General features: G+C 42.9%; 1 protein-coding gene across 1 annotated transcript in view; it reads right to left on the bottom strand.

Moving 5' to 3' along the window:
* NPTN (neuroplastin) overlaps positions 1-21,202 on the bottom strand; it is a 110,717-nt gene that overhangs the window by 18,130 nt on the left and 71,385 nt on the right. The window contains exon 4 of the mRNA XM_034783721.1: positions 15,213-15,307. Coding sequence (XP_034639612.1) covers positions 15,213-15,307 — 95 coding nt within the window. The remainder of the gene's footprint in view (positions 1-15,212; positions 15,308-21,202) is intronic.

Genomic DNA, 21,202 nt, shown 5'->3' with positions numbered 1-21,202 from the left:
ATGGTACACCCACATCTTGAATACTGTGTACAGATGTGGTCTCCTCATCTCAAAAAAGATATACTGGCATTAGAAAAAGTTCAGAAAAGGGCAACTAAAATGATTAGGGGGTTGGAACAGGAGGAGAGATTAAAGAGGCTAGGACTCTTCAGCTTGGAAAAGAAGAGACTAAGGGGCAATATGATAGAGGTATATAAAAACATGAGTGGTGTGGAGAAAGTGAATAAGGAAAAGTTATTTACTTGTTCCCATAATATAAGAACTAGGGGCCACCAAATGAAATTAATGGGCAGCAGATTTAAAACAAATAAAAGGAAGTTGAACTCTTGCCTGAGGAGGTTGTGAAGGCTAGGAATATAACAGGGTTTAAAAGAGAATTAGATACATTCATGGAGGTTAAGTCCATTAATGGCTATTAGCCAGGATGGATAAGGAATGGTGTCCCTAGCCCCTGTTTGTCAGAGGGTGGAGATGGATGGCAGGAGAGAGATCACTTGATCATTACCTGTTAGGTTCACTCCCTCTTGGGCATCTGGCATTGGCCACTGTCAATAGAGGATACTGGGCTGGATGGACCTTTGGTCTGACCCAGTATGGCCATTCTTATGTTCTTAAAAAGTAGGGTCAGAAAAGAGGAGGTCTTTGAACTACAAAATAGGAAGTCACTGCAACATCCAACCATTATCTCCTTCAAGTGAAGAAACCAACCAGCTGATCATCACTGCAAGGACAGCATCACAACCAAACACTCCCATACAGAGAGAGAGAGACACCCATTCACCTGGTTTCTTGCATTTACATAGTAGTTCTCTTTAAAACCTTGACAAGCATTAATCCTACTAGCCAGACAGCTCTACCAAGATTGCCTATCTAAAAAATGGGAGAAAAACGAACAAATGGCTTGCTCAAGGCCCCTCGGTGAGTTCAGTGGCAGACCCAGGATTAGATCTCAGGAGCTCCTGACTCTCAGTCCCATATTCTTGAATGACCAGAACATGCTGCCACCTCCAAACAGGAAAGGAGCATAGCTATTATTGTGTAGAATTAGTTCAGTATATCAGTTGACACTGGATACTATCCCTAGAAGAGGTAAAGATTAACCCAGAGGTCCCCAAACTGTGGGGTGGCCCCCCCCAGGGAGGTGCAAGCAAAGGAACGTTCAGGGGGCGGGGGCTGGGTCCCTAGATAGCCCCCATGGACGGGAGCACAACCCAGTTTCACTCCTGGCTCTTGCCCTGGCAGCTGAAGCTGCACCCAGGGCTCCGCTCCTGGCTCCTCGCCCGGGGTCCTGGCTGCTGACCCAACCTTCCACTGCTGGCCCCATGCCTGCCCCCAGCTGTGGCCACAACCTCTACTCCTTACTTCTGTTTGTGCCCCCCCAGTCAAGGCCCCACTCCTGGTTCTGGGGGTAGGGTGCAAACAGGGGCAAAGGAGGGCACTAGGTAAAAGTTTGGGGACCACAGAGTTAACCTGAAAGAGGCTTACACTCTAATAGAAGAATACTGGCAACTGGAATTTTTTTTAAAAAATTGAGTAATATGAAAAATTCCAGAAGTTTCTGGTAGATCCCCATTTTAAACAATAAGCTCTGAGAGTTTAAAAACAATCCTGTAAAATAGTAAAGAGGTTTTCACCTCCGATTTCAATTTAGTGGTCTCTTCAGCAGGGGAAAACTGATTATCCATGATAAACCATGAGACAGACTATATCCAAAGGACAGTCAAATGCACAAAACAAAACTAAAGAAATAAAGGAGTTAGCAACGTTTTTCTCCCTCAGTTATAGTGATTCTAGCTGTTACCTGAGACTATGATAGGCACTAGTCTTTCAAACAAATGGGGTTTTCATGTTGAGGGTCAGCTAAGGGAAAGCTACCTTCGTGCTCTGCACTGCCATGTGGGGAAACTAGGTTCACTGTCTACTTACAGTCTCCTCTTGTGGACACACCACAGAGCCTCCAGCAGGAACGTGGCACTTGCTCAGCAAGAGTCTTTTCTACTGCATGGGACACCAGTTCTTACTAGCAGAATTCTGAAAGGGGGTGGACAAAAGGCAAGGGCCTGTGGAGCATGTGGGAGGATTCACAGGCCCCCTATCTGATTCGGATGTCACCTCTTTCCCACTAGTTTGAAAGCTAGCAACAGGGAAATTAAGCAAAGGCCAAACAGTCAGGGTGAGCCCTAGAGACATTCCTATGTTGTGCACTAAGAATGTGAGATGCAGGGTTTATGTCCCATTTCATGGAACAGAACAGGCAGGAGGTAGGGACAGAAGGGAAAGGCTAGCAGGCAACAAGGTGATAGTCCCAAAGCTGGCATCACAGGATTATCGAGAGTGACTGTAAATTACTCCCATTAGGAAAAGGAGAAACAGGATTCATCAGCTTAAACTGGAACCTCTCATTAGTCCCCATCTGTCAGCACTGAGCTTTTCACTGCCATATATCAGCAGAGAGGAAAGCAGGGCAAAGCCTTGCAGAGGAGGAAGGTGCAGTAAATCAGCACTGCTAATGCTGGCCCACTTTTACTGCATCAGCAAACCGTTAGAAAAAAAAGGAGGGGGGCAGAAGAGGGGTTTCTAGGACAGTCACTCCAACTGCAGGGTGACCTAAAACTCTCCTAGAGTCAGGAGATAATTATATTCCTTTAAGAAGAGGACATTTGTGTTGGGTTATCCCAAAGGGAGCATAAGTGACAAGGCTACATTCTACTTTATTGCTGGATGTGCAATTTACAATTCCACTAGGACAAAGACTATTTCTAGCATGCAGTCTATTGAAGGGAGCACGATATGGAATATTAATATTCCAGAGCCTTCTATGCTAGCTGGTTTTCAACTGTGGCTGAGACATTTACCCAATGATTATTCTGCCAGAGAGTCTTGGTTAACTGGCAGTTGTGTTTTACTGTGCGGATTGCAATTAAGCAGCAGAGACCATACTGGTTCACCTGGATCAGGAATTTAGCAATAGAATCATAGAAATGTAGGGCTGGAAGGGACCTCAGGCGATCATCTAGTCCAGCCCCGTGCTGGACTGCAGTAAACCTAGACCATTCCTGACAGCACCACAAGTGATGGGGATTCTACAGCCTCCCCTGAAAGCCTATTCCAGAACAATTTAGTTTTTCCTAATATCTAACCTAAATTTCCCTTGCTACAGATTAAATCCCTTACTTCTTGTCCTATCTTCTCTGGACGTTGAGAACAACTGATCACTGTGCTCTTTTTAACCATCCTCAACGTATCTGAAGACTGTTATGAGAAGTCCCCCCATAGTCATCTTTTCTCAAGACTAAACATGTCCAGTTGGGTTTTTTTTTAACCTTTCCTCATAAATCAGGTTTTCTAAATTTGTAATCATTTTTGTTGCTCTCCTCTGAACTCTCTCCAATTTGTCCACATCTTTTCTAAAGTGTCACTCCCAGCAGTTGACACAGTACTCCAGTGGAGGCCTCACCAATGCCATGTAGAGTGAAACAATTACCTTCTGTATCTTACATACGACACTCCGGTTAATATACCCCATTTGCCTTTTTTGGAACTGCATCACCTAAATGATGACATTCAATTTGTGATCCACTACAATCCCTAGGTCCTTTTCAGCAGTTCTACCACCTAGCCAGTTAGTCTCCACTTTGTAGTTAGGAAGGAAAAATCAAATGCACAAATTTAGTTCTTTTCTCTTCACGCTGGATTTAGATTTCACTTACGCTTTTGAGCAGTAGTGTTTATCTGAAAAGCAGAGGACTAGAAGCCACACTGTAATCCCTGCTCAGATACTGACTTGCTGTGTGATCTTGGACAAGCCACAAGCTTTGCCTTAGTTTCCCCATTCATAAAAATGGGCTAATTGCTTTCCATTCATTACACCTCAGAGGTAATTTTTGTGAAGTGCTTTTATGCATCTTATTTTTATTTCTACATCACAAAAAAGAGGAAAATAGTTCCTCAGTTTGAAGAACTTTTTAAAATAACGTGTAAGCAGATCAACAAGAAAGAGGGCTACTTTGAATTATATTTCACTTAATAATAATTTTGTAACTAACAATTACGTTTGAGCCATTCTGAAAGCAAGAGAAAATTCTTTATATTACTAGCACCAATTTCCTGTTAGTTAGAAATTGCATCTCTCCACTTACAGTGTATCCTGGAAGATAATCCAGTGACAGAGAGAGATGCACTCCTAGGAAGACAAACTGGGTGTGAGCCCTTTCTTACCCCCATATCTTCAAACACTTAACTATGTAACAGCCACACAATACACAGCACCACAAGTGTCTGACATGGTATGTTTAGAACTGATCCGTAAAAGAAAAATTCCTTCCAAGCACAAGGCATATAATGCTGCTTTTGACCTGTGGATGGAATTTGGTCCATAGCTTCCAGTGAAGAGAAAGGGAGCTGTATGCACATATCTGTGGGTAGAAATTGACAAGTAGGGAGTGCTGGTGCGCAGAAGATCAGCTCACAACCATGCCCTGATTCCCTTAATTCTTTGAATTTTTAAATGGGAAAAATTACATGTCAAGCAAGCAGCTAAAAATACAAAGGGTTATGGGAATACAAAGGTGGCCTAGTAGAGGAAAAGAGTGGGCTCCAGTGCTCTTTCCATATTTTCTATGCATAAAGCAAACCTGAAACATGTTTTACTCTCCCCCCAATTGCATTAAAATTCTGGTCTTGTCTAAGCTGAAAAACTGAGTGGAGAACTCAGTGACATCAGAATAAAAATCTTTGCCCATTAATTGCTCAACTTTCAGTAAGGCAACCCCAAAACATAGTTTCAAACCTATTTAACTTCAGTAACTAACATTTTGGATAATGCCTTTGTTCAAGTTTCCACACCCTGACTCCTTCAATTAAGAAGTTGGAGACTGCAATAAACATCCCTGAGACCTTGTAAAGGTCTTCCAGCTAAAACTAGGGAAGACTGGATGTGACTTTCCTGATCTTGCTGAGGTAAATGCAAACAGGAAATAAACAGCCATTCTTTATGCAACATTTTGAAACAGGAGAACTTTAAAAAAAAAAAAAAATCCTTTACAGTTCTCCTTTAAAGCCATGAAGTTGGACTTAGACATTTTCATGCTACAGCAAAAAATACATCTTAAATGTAAGTCCATTCGCTGTTCAATTAACCTGTTTTTTATTCTAAAAGATTAGTTACATCTAAAGAACTTTCTTAAGGACAACCATCTCTGATCCCAAAAGCATAAGAAAAGATTTCTTTCCTTGCTAATAGTTTTTCATGATTTGGTTTCTACCAATCAGGACAAACGGAGCAAGTAGTCTTATTTGTCAGTCAGGTGGGTGGTAACCAGTCCAGATGCAGGATTCTGGGTCCCATTTCCTATTCCCCCCAGCATACAGGCAGGCTTTCCCATTGGAGAAATTCCAGAGCTGAAGAAAAATTATGGTTAAACCTACACTACATAATCTCTTTTCCCTGAGCCTGATCTCCCATCAAGGTGCCCTAAGGTGGGTATCTACAATTCACAGAAAACAATTAGTGATGTAAGAGAAATCTGTTCTTTTTTTTTTTTTCCTATGATGTGAATGCCATCCTCTGGACAAATGGGTGGCTAGCTCTGAGCATACCAAGGGAGAGGAACTGTACAAGCTAAGCAGTGACAGAAGGAGAGAAAGAGACCAGTCAGTCTACTGGTGTGAATGGATCGCCTCCTGAAGGCTGTAGCCCTCTGGCTGTCACAGGTATTTGCTGACTGAAGGCTGCATCAATTGATGTGGAAGTTCAGCAAAAAGCATCTCGAGAAGGCATGAGCTGAGTGCAAGGTGGGTTGGAAAAGCTGACTTGAGGGGTACCCAAGACATAGCACTGCTGTGACAGAGTGAGCTCAAAGCTACTCTGGGCAGGGGTATGCAATGGAATGGGAGTATCTGATGCAGCCAGAAGATTATTAGGATACCTTCTCTCCTTTGTGAAGCCCTTCAAGAACAAACAGGGAGGGAGGGACGGTTCAGGCTAGGCTGACCTAGACTTAAGAGTCTGGCTTTTGGATTGGAGCAGGAGTTGGGAAGCAAGCTCACCTAGTTAAAGGGGGAAGGCAGAGACCACACTGGGGAAACAAGTGGAGTGTTCCAAAAGCTAATTTGTTGAAAATGAAGTACTTGGGTTTGCAAATCAGGATTGAGATGACTGCCACTAGAAAGGTCATTGGACTACGAAAATCAAAGCACTAATTCCTTTCTTCAGAACCCACTTCAATGAAGGAGGGAAAAGTGACAATGCAATGACTTACATCCCCCACCCATGCACCCAAACTTTAGGGTCTATATCTGCTGCAGTATCTCAGAACTAAAGCCCATCATAAAGAAAGCAACTGAGGTAGGCTCTGACCAGATCAGTACCAGAAGGACCACTTTCTGGATGGAAGGTTTCTTACTCAGCCAATCTGCCCATAGATTCAAACAGTGACATTTGAGATTCAAGCAGAGCCTAAACAGGGTACAATGTTCTCTCTACCTACTAGAAGAGTGTGTTTGATTCCTTTTGCAGCAGTTGTACAGCCATGTCGTCCAACCCAGGGCTTTGGAGCTGTGCTCCGGCTCTGCTCCAGCTCCAGGCAAAAACCTGCAGCTCCACTGCTCCGGAGCTGCTCCACTCTCCAACTCCAGGCTCCGCTCCAAAGCCCTGGTCCAACTTGATCAAGATGTGGTCAGCAGGAATTTCCAGGACCTTGAGAGACAACCTGACTTGTCCTGAGCGCCAAGATGCTGATGTGGAGCTTTTGTTCTTGAGACGGACCGTTTCCCGAATGGACTGGTGAACTGCAAGTCCCCCATCTCTCATGTGCGGCGGCTGCTATCCATAGAGACATGGAGATTTCGGGAGTTCTGAAGTGGGGATGCAATCTGTCAGCCACTAGTGGAAATGCCCTCGCTGAAGGAGGGAATTAGACACTCCAAGTCATGGCCATGTACATCCAGAGGGACGCTGAGCTGTGGATTGAAAGATCAATTAGGGCCTCTACGTTGGGAGATTTTGTCAGGGAAAGAAGTGATAAGTGTTTGCCATGTTTATCATTATTCCAAGCTGCAGCAGTGTCTGGGCAGGAATCAAAGTCTTTTCCTAATTTATCATCAGGACAATGTTGTGAAATGGCTGCACAGGCTTCCTGGAAGTCAGAACCAGACCAGCCAGTCACTCAGGTGCAGAATTAGACACTCCTTCCTCTGAGGGCTGCTGCAATGACTATTCATTTTCTTGATCGCTTTGGAGCTGGAGCTGGACCAAAGGAGAGCATAGAACTGGAAGTGCAAGTGTCATGTAGAAAATCTAAGGGCTTCTGGTGCATTTGAAGTGTGGGTGATGTGAAGGTAGACATTCTTCAAAGCAGCAATCCTCTGGATTTATGGCTGCAAGCACTGAGTGGAGACTACATTTTGAGTTTTTGTTGCTGGACAAACTGATTCCCTGAGAACACTGGAAAAGTCAGGGAGCTCTCAACCTGGTCTCCCTTCCAAAATATCAAAGGTTCTTTTGAGAGGGGGAGGGGGAAGGTGGCTGGATGGGAGAGGCTGCAAAAGCCCTATTTATCCAGACCCATGTACAAAGGACTTCCCTTGCAGTGACGATGGCAGGGCTGAGAGAATGCTACCCCCTATCTCCAACATATCATGTTATAAGCCCTCTTAGCAGTCTTGGTTCTCATGGATTTCCTCTCCTCAGATATCCAGAGGGAACTGGAAGGTGTTGTCTGCTTCAGATCCCATCCTGACCCTTCTTAGAACTGGCTGTGACAGTTCCACTGTGGCCTTGTGCTGAAAGAGGATTAGGATAAGCAGAACACATCTGTTTCCAAAGCTTACAGGGGAGATGAACAAGAGGGATTCTTTTGCCCCCAAGTTTTATTGGTTACCCTAGGAGAAAGTTTCTTCTATGCTCGCTTCTTCTGTGTTATTTGGGAGCTCTGCTGACACCTGACAGAATGATGGTGCCTCAGCAGAAATACACCAGATGTTTCCAAAAGGGTAGGGATACAACTGTGGACACTTATGTGCATTCCAAGAAGAGAAACTAGGCTTGAAAATACTGCATCTGGACTGGCTACCACTCAGGCAGGCAGGAAGGCTCACCCCATTTGTCCATAGTAGTGAAAGCCATATAATAGAATATGGAATTATGATCTCTTATAGCAACAAAGCTCAGTAGACTAACAGCAACACTGGAGGGAAAGGCAGGAAAAATCCCTATTCAAATAAATATCTTCAATGACAGATATTAGCCAAGAAAATGTCTATACAGGGGAGTTGCATCTTACGTGGGGGTTAGGTTCTGAAGTCAGCGCGTAAGGTGAAAATCGCGTATAGTCAAACGCTCCTTGAGTGGAATGGCGGGCGGAATTGCCCGCATTACAGGTACAGTATTTAAATTTTTGTTTTGTTTTGCCGAGCGCGTATAGTTAAAATCGCATAAGTTAAATGTGCCTATGATGCGACTCCATTGTATGTTTGTATTTATAAATGGCTTTCACAGCTCTAAGTAAATATGCTTATTCAAATTTAGCGATTACCCCGCCACAATTTCCAAAAAACTAGAGACAAGTCATAAGTGCTGTACTAAACATGGGTCCCACCCAAAAGAAAGGTTTATTCACCCTGTGCAGTAACTGTGGTTCTTTGAGATGTCCTCCTATGGGTGCTCCATTGTAGGTGTATCTGCATCCCTGCACGTCAGATTGGAGATTAGGTAGCAGTGTCTGTTCGTCCTACATATGCGCTCTCACTATCTCATGCTCTGCCTCAAGGTTATCTAGTGCTGCACAGGCAAACCACCCTCAGTTCCTTCTCTACCACAGAACTCATTATTCAGAGCTCTGACAGAGGGGAGAAGGATAGTGGTGCCCCCATACAGATACATATCTCGAAAAACCAGTCACTGCATCAGGTGAGCAACCTCTTCTTCAAGCAGTGATCCTATGGCTGCTCCACTATAGGTGAATCTACAACAGTAACCCTAATGGAGGGGTGGGGCTTTGGAGTCTAATCTAATATTGATGACGATACAGTGGGGCCAAATATGGTATCGCATGCTAAGTCATGGGTGATTGCATAATGTTCAGCAAAAGTACAAGCAGATAGCCAAGTTGCTGCTCTGCACATTTCTGTGATGGGAACGTTTTTGAGGAAGGCTACAGAAGTGGAAAGAGATCTCACGGAATGAGTTTGAACTCCAGATGGAGAGTGTAGGTACGATAGCAATAGATAATGCAGTCCAATATCCATCTAGGGAGTCTTTGCTTAGAGATTCAGGATCCTTTAGATCTCTCTGCACTAGAAAGGAATAATCTAAGACAGTGTTTCTGAACCTTTTTGATACTAGAGACTAGCACGCTGCTTTCCTAAACTGTGTCAGGGAGATCTCAGGGACCAGTGTCAGTCCACAGACAAGTCATTGAGAAACACTGGTCTAGGAGATTTTCTGAAAGGTTTAGTTCTATCCAAATAGAAGGCCAGTACTCTTCTGACATCGAGTGTATGTAATATTGCCTCTCTCTTGTCCTGGCATGGCTTGGGAAAGAAGGCTGGGAGGTGGATACACTGGTTTATATGGAAAGCGGAAGATATTTTGGGGAGGAATTTGGCGTGTGGTCACAACGTAACCTTATCTCTGAAAAAAATTAAATGGGGCTGTGCGATTAGAGCCCCTATTTCTCCGATCCTCCGAGTCGAGGTGATGGCTACTAAGAATGCCATTTTTATAGACAGATGTGTAAGCAAGTATGTGGCCATGGGTTTGAAAGAAAGCCTTGTAAGGCACTTGAGGACAAGGTTGAGGTCCCACTAATGCTAGAGCATAGTAGTCTAGATCCAGAAGAATGATTTTTAAGTCTTGGTTCCTGAATTTTTGGACTACTATCCCATCACAGTATGAATATTAAAAAACTACCATTGAACTGGCAACAAGGTTTGTTAGTTGGGAGAAACCGGTATACTCCTAACGTACAAACTAGTCACTTAGTGACATTCTACATTTAAGAGGATGCATATATGCTCAACCTTTTATACAGTGGTTCTTGCAGTAGCAATAACCTTAGTGAGTAATCATTTTCAACATAATAAATTTATATGCAGTTCTAGGAAAACATTGGTTCTGCAGTTAAACCCTGTAATCACCAGTAGCTTAGAAGACTCTCCTAAATACGTCCTATGTAGCCACTATGTAGGGAAATAATTTATATTGTACAAAAGTTTTGAGTTTTTCTTCAACTAAAAAAATTTGCCAGCCACAGTTTGCAGGATGTTTAACAAGAGTTCTCCCATTACTCCACACCCCATACTTTGTATGTCTACAAATTTTTTTTACTGCCTACTGGTCTAGGAATTATCATGACGTTGTATGGAGTGGCTTCAGAATAGGGTCTATGAGTCCTCTCAAGTTACTGACTGCTGTGCAATCGGCAAGTGTAGCTCCTCCCAAGAGAGGTGCTTAACAGCCATTAACTTATAACAGTGCTCTACAGCCAAAATGCTTCTGAAATAAATGTAATCAAACTTTACTAATTCTGGGTCACTGAGAACGAAAATGATGCTTAAAATTGTTGATTGGCTCCAGTTTTCAAGATATGCTATTGGGTCAGTATATACAACCCTTGACTTGGGAATGGCGGAGGATAAGTGAGTTATACATGATATGAATTGCATCATGTTATTCCTAGAAGTCATGGATGATGCAATCATAACGAAGCTTACATCACTCTGCTGAACAAATTGCCCTCTATCAGCTCTAGAAATCATACAATGTCGTGCTCTCTTATTTGTCAGTGTTTGATTTTGCAAAGGGACACATTTCTGTTTAGCCAAAGTGAGCAGAGATGCCTCGTACTTGTGTGAACAGTGCAGATAACTTCTGCTATGTTTGTGGTGAAGTGACTTTTGCATCACAAAAGCGCAGTATAACCACTATGGTTAAGAAAGCCTATCACCTTTATTTTGGTTGCAAAATTGGAGATCAGGACAAGAGGTGGGCCCCACACATATGCTGCAACACTTATGCAACAAATCTTCGCCAGTGGTTGAACAGGAAAAGGAAATCTATGCCTTTTGCAGTGCCAATGATTTGGAGAGAGCCAACAGAGCATACCAGCAATTGTTACTTCTGCTTGGTGCCTCCAGTTGGGAAAGGTGTGTCAAAGAAGAAAAAGTGGACTGTGCATTATCCAAACATTCCATCAGCTATACGCCCAGTACCCCACGGAGAAGGACTGTCAGTTCCTGATGCACCAGAATCATTCTCACTTGAGTCAGATGAGGAAGAGGAAGAGGATGAAACTTCTGGTCCTGAACCATCAATGTCACAGGACCCACATTTTCTCCCATCCTCGTCCTCTGAACCACACCTCATAACACAAGGTGAACTGAATGACCTTGTCAGGGTCTTGGAACCACCCAAGAGTAAGGCAGAGCTGTTGGGCTCCAGACTACAGCAATGGAATCTCCTGGCAGGTGATGTTAGGGTTTCCATGTTCCGTGACCGTCAAAAGGATCTTGTCCGATTCTTCTTCATGGAAGGTGATCTTGTAGCCTGCAACAACATCGATGGTGTGATGGCAGCCCTCAACATCGTTCACGATCCAGATGAGTGGAGACTGTTCATTGATTCATTGAAGACGAGTCTTAAAGCTGTTTTACTGCATAATAGCAATGTTTTGCCATCAATTCCAGTTGGTCATGCAGTCCATATGAAGGAAACCTATGACAACATGAAACAACTTTTGAGATGCATAAACTATGACCAACATCAGTGGCAGCTTTGTGGCGATTTGAAGGTTGTTGCTCTCTTGCTTGGTCTGCAGACTGGATACACAAAGTACTGCTGTTTTCTCTGCGAATGGGATAGTCGTGCAAGAGATTCCCACTACATCAAGAAAGATTGGCCACTCCGACAGTCATTGGAGCCTGGGATGAAAAGTGTTCAGCATCCACCACTTGTTGAATCAAGGAAGATTTTGTTACCACCCTTACACATCAAGCTGGGTCTGATGAAGAACTTTGTCAAGGCCATTGACAAAACACAAGCAGCTTTCAAGTACCTCCTTGGAAAATTTCCAAGATTAAGTGAAGCTAAGATAAAGGAAGGTGTCTTTCTTGGTCCTCAGATTCGTGAACTTCTTCGAGATGATGCATTTGACCATGCACTGCGTGACAAGGAAAAGACGGCATGGAAAGCCTTCCAGTTAGTGGCAATAAATTTTCTCGGAAACAACAAGGTAAACACTACAGGTTGTTGGTGGAAAACCTCCTCAAGGCATACAAAAGCCTTGGTTGCAACATGTCACTAAAGATACATTTTTTGCACTCTCATCTAGATGTTTTTTTCACTGAACTGCGGAGCAGTGAGCGACGAGCACGGCGAGCGATTTCACCAGGACATTGCAACAATGGAGAAACGCTATCAGGGCAAATGGAGCCCATCAATGCTTGCAGACATTGCTGGACAGTGACAAGAGATGCTCCATTTAAAGAATACAAGAAGCGCCGAGTAGACACTGAATAGGACTAAACTATGTACATAATAGTTTTTTGCCTTTTGTTTCATAATAAATTGTATTTATATAACCCTTTTGCTGATTTTTAAAGTGTTACATAAACAGGACAGGTGAAATATTATCATGTAAAGCAACCATAAACACATGAAAAGACCTAGGTTTACAATTTATGATTAAAACTCTACTATCTACACAATACACATAGACATAAAATGTAAAAATTTAAATATCTTAGAAACAGTAGCCAATCAGTTGTTTTAATTGTCATATTTGAATTCAGCACATCAAAATACATAATAAATAGCACATTTTATCTCTGAAACAGATGACTTCTCAAAAATTGTAGACCAGTGTAATTGGTAATGATTACTCAGTCACAGGTATTTATACATAATTTCCATGGAAAGTGGTTAATGTAATTAACTATTGTTCTCCCTCTACCCTTTGTGCCAATGGTTCAATCCAGGAAACTGAGTTTATCACTATCACTGCTCAGTAGTACCACCAGGTTTTCTGCATGTCTGCAACTATCCTTGGGCAGCACAGTAACAGCACTTTTGGTGAATGCACAGCAGACATGCCAAACCCGTGGGGGAAAAAAAAACAGAAATTGGGCTTGTTTTTGGCTTAACTGGCTTGTGAGTTCCTTGTTGGCTTGTAGCTTGTTGCTTCTTTATTTTGATCGGCTCCCAGCAAGCAGGGGAAAGGGGAGGAGAGATCAGGGGTGCACAGCGGGCCCACCACAGTCCCAGACTGCACGCCGGGGGATCTAATCACATTGAGTGTTGGGGTTCTTAGGGACTGGCTTGTTTTAGCTTGATTTTTGGCTTATTGTGAAAGTCGGGGTGCTTATTTACCACATGAAAGTTGGCCACTCTGATGCACAGCCCCATGCTGCATCTTTTGACAGAGTGCTCTAGGCTGGCCAGCTTTTGCCCCTTATCAAAGCTAAGAAGCTTTCCTTCTCTCTGGAAATGGCTTGTAAAGGTCATCCCTAAGAGCAGCCTAATTCAAAAGTTATTTTACGTAAAGCAATAATTATTTAGCAAGTTGAGCAAAATCACAGTAAACAAGATTAAGCAGCATAAAATCACAGCGAGTCTAAATCCTGGAAAACAGGCTCACTAAATATAGCACAACCTTCTATTAAATTGATTCAAGCTAAGCAATAGAACTTGCATTCTTAGAGTTGTGTGACTCTGCTCACATTTCACAGTCAGACTCCTGATCAGCAATGAATTTCTTCTCCCTCTCCCCTCCCACACAAAATGCCCTCCTGCCTTCCTAATTACGTTTTCCTAATTATATATTTTAGAGAGCTATCACCACTTTTTCCTTATGAGCACAATACCCAACATTTAACAAAAATCCACTATCTCTAAACAGTCTTTATGTAAAGAGCCTCTCTCAGAGCCCTCTGCAAAAGGAATCCTTTGAACAGAGACACGCATTTGACAGTATTTTTTCGTACATCTTGATCAGAATACAATCTTTTTAACATGGCAATAGTTTTAAGCCTCAGGAAATTGTTTGCTTTCTTTTTCTGAAGTGTTAGAACAATGTAACTCACTTTTAACCATAATTTTACAGTTATGTTTTCTTAATTTTATTTTAATATCAAATAAGTTGTCTCTTGGACTGCACAGTCTGTTACCTCCACTTTCCTGCTATGCTTCATTCAGTAGTTCAGCCATACAACATATCTTCAGTCAGGGGCAGAGAAGTTCCTTATGTATCCATTAACAGTGTCTGCCTTTGCCAAGGGCCTTCCTTAGGTAATATCACAGGAACATATCAAATAACTGAGGTCAGAAGCTATCCCCAGGGATGCCAAAAAAAACAACAAGCCATTTAGAAGACAATGATTTCTCTTCCCTTGTTACTTGCCATTAGGACTGGAACAGCAACAGACAAAGCTTTACACTTTTTAATTAAGCTTGAGGATGGATTGGAAACAGAACCCCTTCAATGTAAGTTTAGGGACTCAGTATATGACAGACCTATGTAATGGCAAAGGGCAATACAAAACCTGAAAGGGAGTGAGGTTTACATAGTTGGTTATGAGGATTTTGTACCTTGCAGACTACTTAGCTGCCTTTTCTTCTGACTGACCAAGTTCTAATCTGTTTTTTCATTAGTGAAAAACCAAGTCCAGTTTTAAGCTCTGAAGTAGTTTATACAACTACTGTTAAATGGATAGGGCAGGAAAAAAGGCCACGTGTGGAGAATAACTGAGAAACTAGTGCCAATATTTGATACAGGTAACCTCTGCAAACTGAATCCATACCTTGCCACCAGTGGAATGAAGACCCTGGAGAGAAATCGACAACGTGACAACCTAAACTGGTTTCCTTTAATTAGTTGCTGGGTTCATACAATGTCCATTCAGTATCCACAAAAGGCACAGAAAAGTTATCACTATACACTGCAAAAGCAGTCATAGTGGGGTACAGTTTACTGTAATACTATGAACCAAAGGATGTGCCTCCAGAAGTCATATGAGCAACTGTGATGCCAGTGTGGATGCAGAACATTACTTTGTGAGAAGCTAACACACGGGAAGTAACTCAGGGGAGGGTTATTTGAGTTAATTATGTAGTATGGACACACCCAGAGAGGACTCATGACAAAGAGGACCCAGAAGAGAAGAAAGGAAAGAGCACTGCTCAGACAGTTTTCAGGAGAGAGAAAAACCAAAAATACCTTTCACTTCTATAGTGGCGTTGGCTACAGGCGAGTTAGCAAACACGAACACACATAAGTATTCCCCCGACTCGTCTGCTCTGAGTTTCAAAATCCTGTAGGTACAAGGAGAGAATGTGTGTTAGTGGCATTGGGAATTATTTTTAGCAATTGAAAGGTGGCAGGCAACCAAAGTATATTGGAGATTTTCAGTTTTTAATCTGAATTTCAGAATGGTATTACAAACTGGTAAAATTGTGTTGGGTAATTATGATTTTATCCTGCAATATAAATATATGTTGTATTTGCAGAGTATTCCCTCAGCAATATAATACACAAACTAACACACTAGAGTGACAATCAATATTAATATTTCCAGAGAAACTTCTCTTTTATTGTAAAGCAATAGGAAGTTTCAGCATCACTCCTACATTAAGTGCTGTGACCAGTTTCACACAAATTATCCACAAATCACAATTCTAATTACCTCCGTGGCATCTGCATTCATTGTTAGCAATAGGCAGAGATTGCTTCACATGGGGAACAAAGATCTGCTCTCTCAAGAGATGCAATTTATACATACGTCTGCATCATAAACAGTTGAGGCACAGCCATTTAAGACATGATTATAGTTAGAGGGACAATCAAGATTGATAAGATCAAACCCTCTCATACTAGAAATAGTTTTGTAATAAGGCATTCAACTGAATTAAAAAAAAAAAAAAAAGACTATTAATTGTGCAAATGGGGCTTGGCAAAAATTCCATCCTCTAAGCTGGCCAAACCACATAAAGAAAGCAAGGCATTAAGTTTGCAGTGACTAAAATGGGGACAGAGGACTGATGCAAGCACACATGAGGGCTTTTCACTGTCTTCTCCATTCCCTCTGTTAGCTCTGTTCTTGTGAGCCAGCAAGGAGAATGCTACAGTTCTAGTTTTGGAGACTAAAAACATCAAAGATATTTTATACTTAAAGCCTAGGAACCTTCAGTGTCACAAGAAAAGCTTAGACTCAATTGCATGCAGTAAGTTCTGCATCTAATAAAGAGTATTTGCTAAGTTCAGTTGATATTTAACCTACAAACAGCTTGAGGGTCAGGAAAATAAAATGTGCTTTGTTCTACAGTATTAAACACAGAAACCACATATCCACCCTGCCTAAAGCAAATGTTGTTAATGTTTCTCCCCCCTCCCCCCCCGCCCCTTTACTGAAAGGTACCCAACGCTCTTACAGAAAGGAAGTAATGTGCAGATGATCAGAAAGCCTACAAAAAATATTTCCAGTAAAAGAGTTATTGAATAGCACAAGGCAATTGTCAAGATTCTTAGAAGCAGCCAGTGAATTTAACATGATACTTTGCACTAGCTTCTTTTATCAGAGAATCTCAAAGTGCTGCATCAATATCAAGCCTCCATACGCCCTTGACCCAAATGAGTAATGTACATATTTTACACAGAGGTAAATTAAAGGTTCTTCTACACTAGAGAAAGAATGGTTGCTTACTATAGTACCTATGGTTCTTAGAGACAATTGCCTTCATGGATTCAGATTTCAGGCAATGTGTAGCTTGGGGGGCACAAATTTGAAACTTTGAACAACACTGTCCACTGATGCTGCAAGCGCACCCTGCCGATATCCTTGTACCACAACACCCAAGGACATAGTGTGACAATTCCAGCCAATCAATTCCTCCCATTAAATATCAAAAATTTATGCTAAGACTTGGAAATAATGGGGAAGAAGGGCAGGTAACACTTGGATCCATACAGGCAATTACTTTGAAGAGCTACAGTTAGTACCGTAAGCAACAGTTTTCTTTGAGCACTGCCTGCATGAATCCCCACTGCAGGAGGTTGACAAGCAGTTCCCAGACCTAAAGGAGATGGGTTTGAGGAAGCTTACTTGAATAAAGATTGCCAGAGTTCTAGCATCTAATCTAGAGGCTAAGGGGGGGTCCAGAGACTATTAACATATGAAAGCATGGACAGAGCTCCAGCCATTCAGATCTCCGCGATGGAAACAGTTTTGTAACATGCAGCAGAGACTGCTTTACACCTGGTGGAATGTACCCCAACACCTGGAATCCCAATTAGTTGTTAGCCTCTGGTGGAAATGGACTGACTTCTCGTACTAGTCTCATGAGTCACAAATACTTATGATTTTCCAGATCACACTGCAACTTAGAGCCATGTTAACAAAGAAACCATACAGCTGACCCTCTCCTGATAACGAATGGGGATTTACTTCAACCTTCCTGTTCCTCCCCTCCCCATCCCAAAAAAGAGATACCCAACTACTTTATAGAGAGATTTGGGGTATTGAGGAAGGACCAACTTTCACCATGAAAGGCTATGGATCAGCCTTTAGTTCCTGGATCTCAGGATCCTGAGCCAGCATGATCGCCACAGCCTTCCATGAGATGATGATAAAAGGAACATTCTATCAATCACTCAGTTGGCTGTTAATTTAGGAAGTACTATATTTGAGTCCTAGACCTTCCTGGAGAGGATGAAATACATGAAGCAGACCCTTTTAAAACTCAATGTAGGATGAAATAATACAGCAGACCTTTATCCCAGTGAGAGAAAGTGGTGCATTTACTAAACTGAAGGAGAGACCTAGTTGTTTGAAACTGTAGCAAGAGCATGTATGCAGAGTCTGAATGGAATGGAAGCCAAGGAAGGACCAGATCCTTTATGTTCGACCCAGGTCGAAAAAACTTGCTCGCTTGGCTCCAAGTGACCACCAGCACTGGTTTTTCTACTCTCTGCTGAGGCTGTCTGCCAGGATGATGGAAAGCTATACCTGTACCACAGTGATGAATGCACCAGGTTACACAGGAGTCCCAAATGGGGACTGCTCTGCTGCCTAATACATCAATGTTGTACAACTGTACAGTCATTTAAAATTTGGAGAGGTGCCCTTCAAAGGGCCAGTGGGCTGCTCTCCATTCCAGGATGTTTATATAGAGATTGATCATTTCCTGTGCCCAAAGGCTTTGGATTGTGAGCTAATCTGGGTGTGCTACTCATCATTAACATAGCAGACAGTGGAGATGGCATGAAAGGGACGGAATGCCCTTGAGAACATGTTCTGTTTCATCCTCCCATAACAGGGAGAGTACCACCATGTAAACGTCAGACCCGATCACCTAGATGAGGCCAGTTCAGGGTTGGTTGGAAACAGTGCAATGGTCTCCGAGTTTTGCCAGAGAAGTGATAAACTGTAAAAGACTAACAGTAATAAAACTATGTCTAGATGTTTTTAAACAGCAATATATACAAAACTACACTTTCCTGAAAATGACTGATGGGAAAGTGATGGACACTGCTGAAAAAGATGTTACTTACCAGGAGATGTTATTTGAGCCCCCTAGTGTCTAGCCGTAGAACTGTCTTGAAAAGCCATGTGTTAAGGGAGGCATGGAAGATCTTGCACTAGAGTGATGGCATCACCCTACTTTAAGGAAAGGAGAGCACTCCCCTATGGCCTCATTTCCTTCTCCCTAGCCATAGAGCCCTGATGGTCTCCGGACAGAACTCTTAGGTGGTTGGGAAGGTGGGCGGGTAGCATGAATATGCAGAGGTAACTCATGAATAACTAACTACAGGCAAGTCAACTTTTTCTTTGAAGACTTGTATGCATTCCCTCTTGTGGAAGATTAACAAGCAGTGTGGTTTCAGGACGACAGTGGGTGAGGTGTTCTTAACTAAATAAGGACCCGTAGCCCTGTTCCCCCCATCTGGGTGCAATGCTAAATTGAGGGAGGTTGTCTGGTGAAAGTGTGCAACAAACTCAAAGCTGCTGAATTGCATTACATATCCCCACCTGCTTAAGCCACTGATGCTGAAGTGGCTCTTGTTGAGTGGCTCTCATGGAACAGATCTTTGAACCAAAGGGCCATGGTTTCCTATCTAAGATGTAACAATACTGTATTCAGCTCCTAGATCAGTATGACAGTGTTTAGTGGGCTTCTGGGTACACGTCTGGCTCTGTTGATTTGTTTCTTTATTTCCTTGTGTGGGTATCGTAGTTTTGAGAATGCTTGGTGAAGATCTTGTAGGTGTTGGTCTCTATCTGAGGGGTTGGAGCAGGTGCTTGGCTGTAGACGATGGATCGTGTGGTGTGACCGGGGTGGAAGCTGAAGGCATGAAGGTAGGCGTAGCGGTCGGTGGGTTTTCGGTATAGGGTGGTGTTAATGTGGCCATCGCTTATTTGTACGGTGGTATCTAGGAAGTGGACCTCCCATGTAGATTGGTCCAGGCTGAGGTTGATGGTGGGGTGGAAACTGTTGAAATCATGGTGGAATTCTTCCAGGGTCTCCTTCCCATGGGTCCAGATGATGAAGATGTTATCAATATAGCGTAGGTAGAGAAGGGGCATGAGTGGACGAGAGCTGAAGAAGCGTTGTTCCAGGTCAGCCATAAAAATGTTGGCATATTGTGGGGCCATGCGGGTGCCCATAGCGGTGCCACTGGTCTGGTGGTATATATTGTCACCAAATTTGAAATAATTGTGCGTGAGGATAAAGTCACAGAGCTCAGCAATAAGTTGTGCTGTGTCATCATCAGGGATACTGTTCCCGACAGCTTGTATTCCATCTGTATGTGGGATGTTTGTGTAGAGAGCCTCTACATCCATGGTGGCTAGGATGGTGTTTTCTGGGAGGTCACCAATGCATTGTAGTTTTCTCAGGAAATCTGTGGTGTCACAGAGATAGCTGGGAGTGCTGGTGGCGTAGGGTCTGAGTAGGGAGTCCACATATCCAGACAGTCCTTCAGTGAGAGTGCCAATGCCCGAGATGATGGGGCATCCAGGATTTCCAGGTTTGTGGATCTTAGGTAGTAGATAGAATAACCCCGGTTGGGGTTCTAAGGGTATGTTGATTTGTTCCTGTGTTAGTGTAGGGAGTGTCCTGAGTAGATGGTGCAGTTTCTTAGTGTATACCTCAGTGGGATCTGAGGAAAGTGGCCTGTAGAATTTGGTATTGGAGAGTTGTCTGGCAGCCTCCTTCTGGTAGTCAGACCTGTTCATGATGACAACAGCACCTCCTTTATCAGCCTCTTTGATGATAATGTCAGGGTGGTTTCTGAGGCTGTGGATGGCATTGTGTTCTTCACGACTTAGGTTATGAGGCAAGCGATGTTGTTTTTCCACAATTTCTGCCTGTGCACGTCGGCGGAAGCATTCTATGTATAGGTCCAGACTGTCATTTCGACCCTCCGGAGGAGTCCACGTGGAGTTCTTCTTCCTGTGTTGTTGGTGGGAGGGTATCTGTGTATCAGTGCGCTGTTCAGTGTTATCTTGAAAGTATTCTTTGAGTCGGAGGCGGAGAAAGTAGGCTTCCAGATCACCACAGAACTGTATCATGTTCGTGGGGGTGCTAGGGCAAAAGGAGAGTCCCCGAGATAGGACAGACTCTTCTGCTGGGTTGAGTGTGTAGCTGGATAAATTGACGATATTGCTGGGTGAGTTAGGGGTACCCCTGTTGTGGCCCCATGTGGCAGGTAGGATTTTAGACAGCTTACGGTCCTTTTTCCTTTGTAGAGAGGTGAAGTGTGTAATGTAGATCTCCTGTCTTATTTTAGTAAAGTCCATTTGTGTGGAGGGTAGGTTATTTATGAAAGTCTCCAGGTTGGAGAGCTCTTTCTTGATGTTTTTCTGTTTGCTGTATAGGATGCTGATCAGGTGGTTCCTCAGTTTCTTTGATAGTGTATGGCATAATCTCTCACTGTGGTCTGTGCAGTATGTAGATAGCAGTGGATTTTTCACCTTCAGTCCATTTGGTATGATGTCCATCCGTTTGCATTTGGAAAGGAAGATGATATCTGTCTGTATTTGTGCAAGTTTCTTCATGAGGTTGATAGATTTCCATTCCATACGGCTAAATGCAGTGCCTTGCATGGTGTCAAGTATCAGAGGGTTAGCCGTGTTAGTCTGAATCTGTAAAAAGCAACAGAGGGTCCTGTGGCACCTTAGAGACTAACAGAAGTATTGGGAGCATAAGCTT

This window comes from Trachemys scripta, chromosome 10 (assembly GCF_013100865.1).
Source record: "Trachemys scripta elegans isolate TJP31775 chromosome 10, CAS_Tse_1.0, whole genome shotgun sequence".
In the NCBI taxonomy this organism is placed as follows: domain Eukaryota; kingdom Metazoa; phylum Chordata; order Testudines; family Emydidae; genus Trachemys; species Trachemys scripta.
Note: the sequence above shows the minus strand (reverse complement) of the source record. Positions and strands in the feature narration are given on the sequence as shown.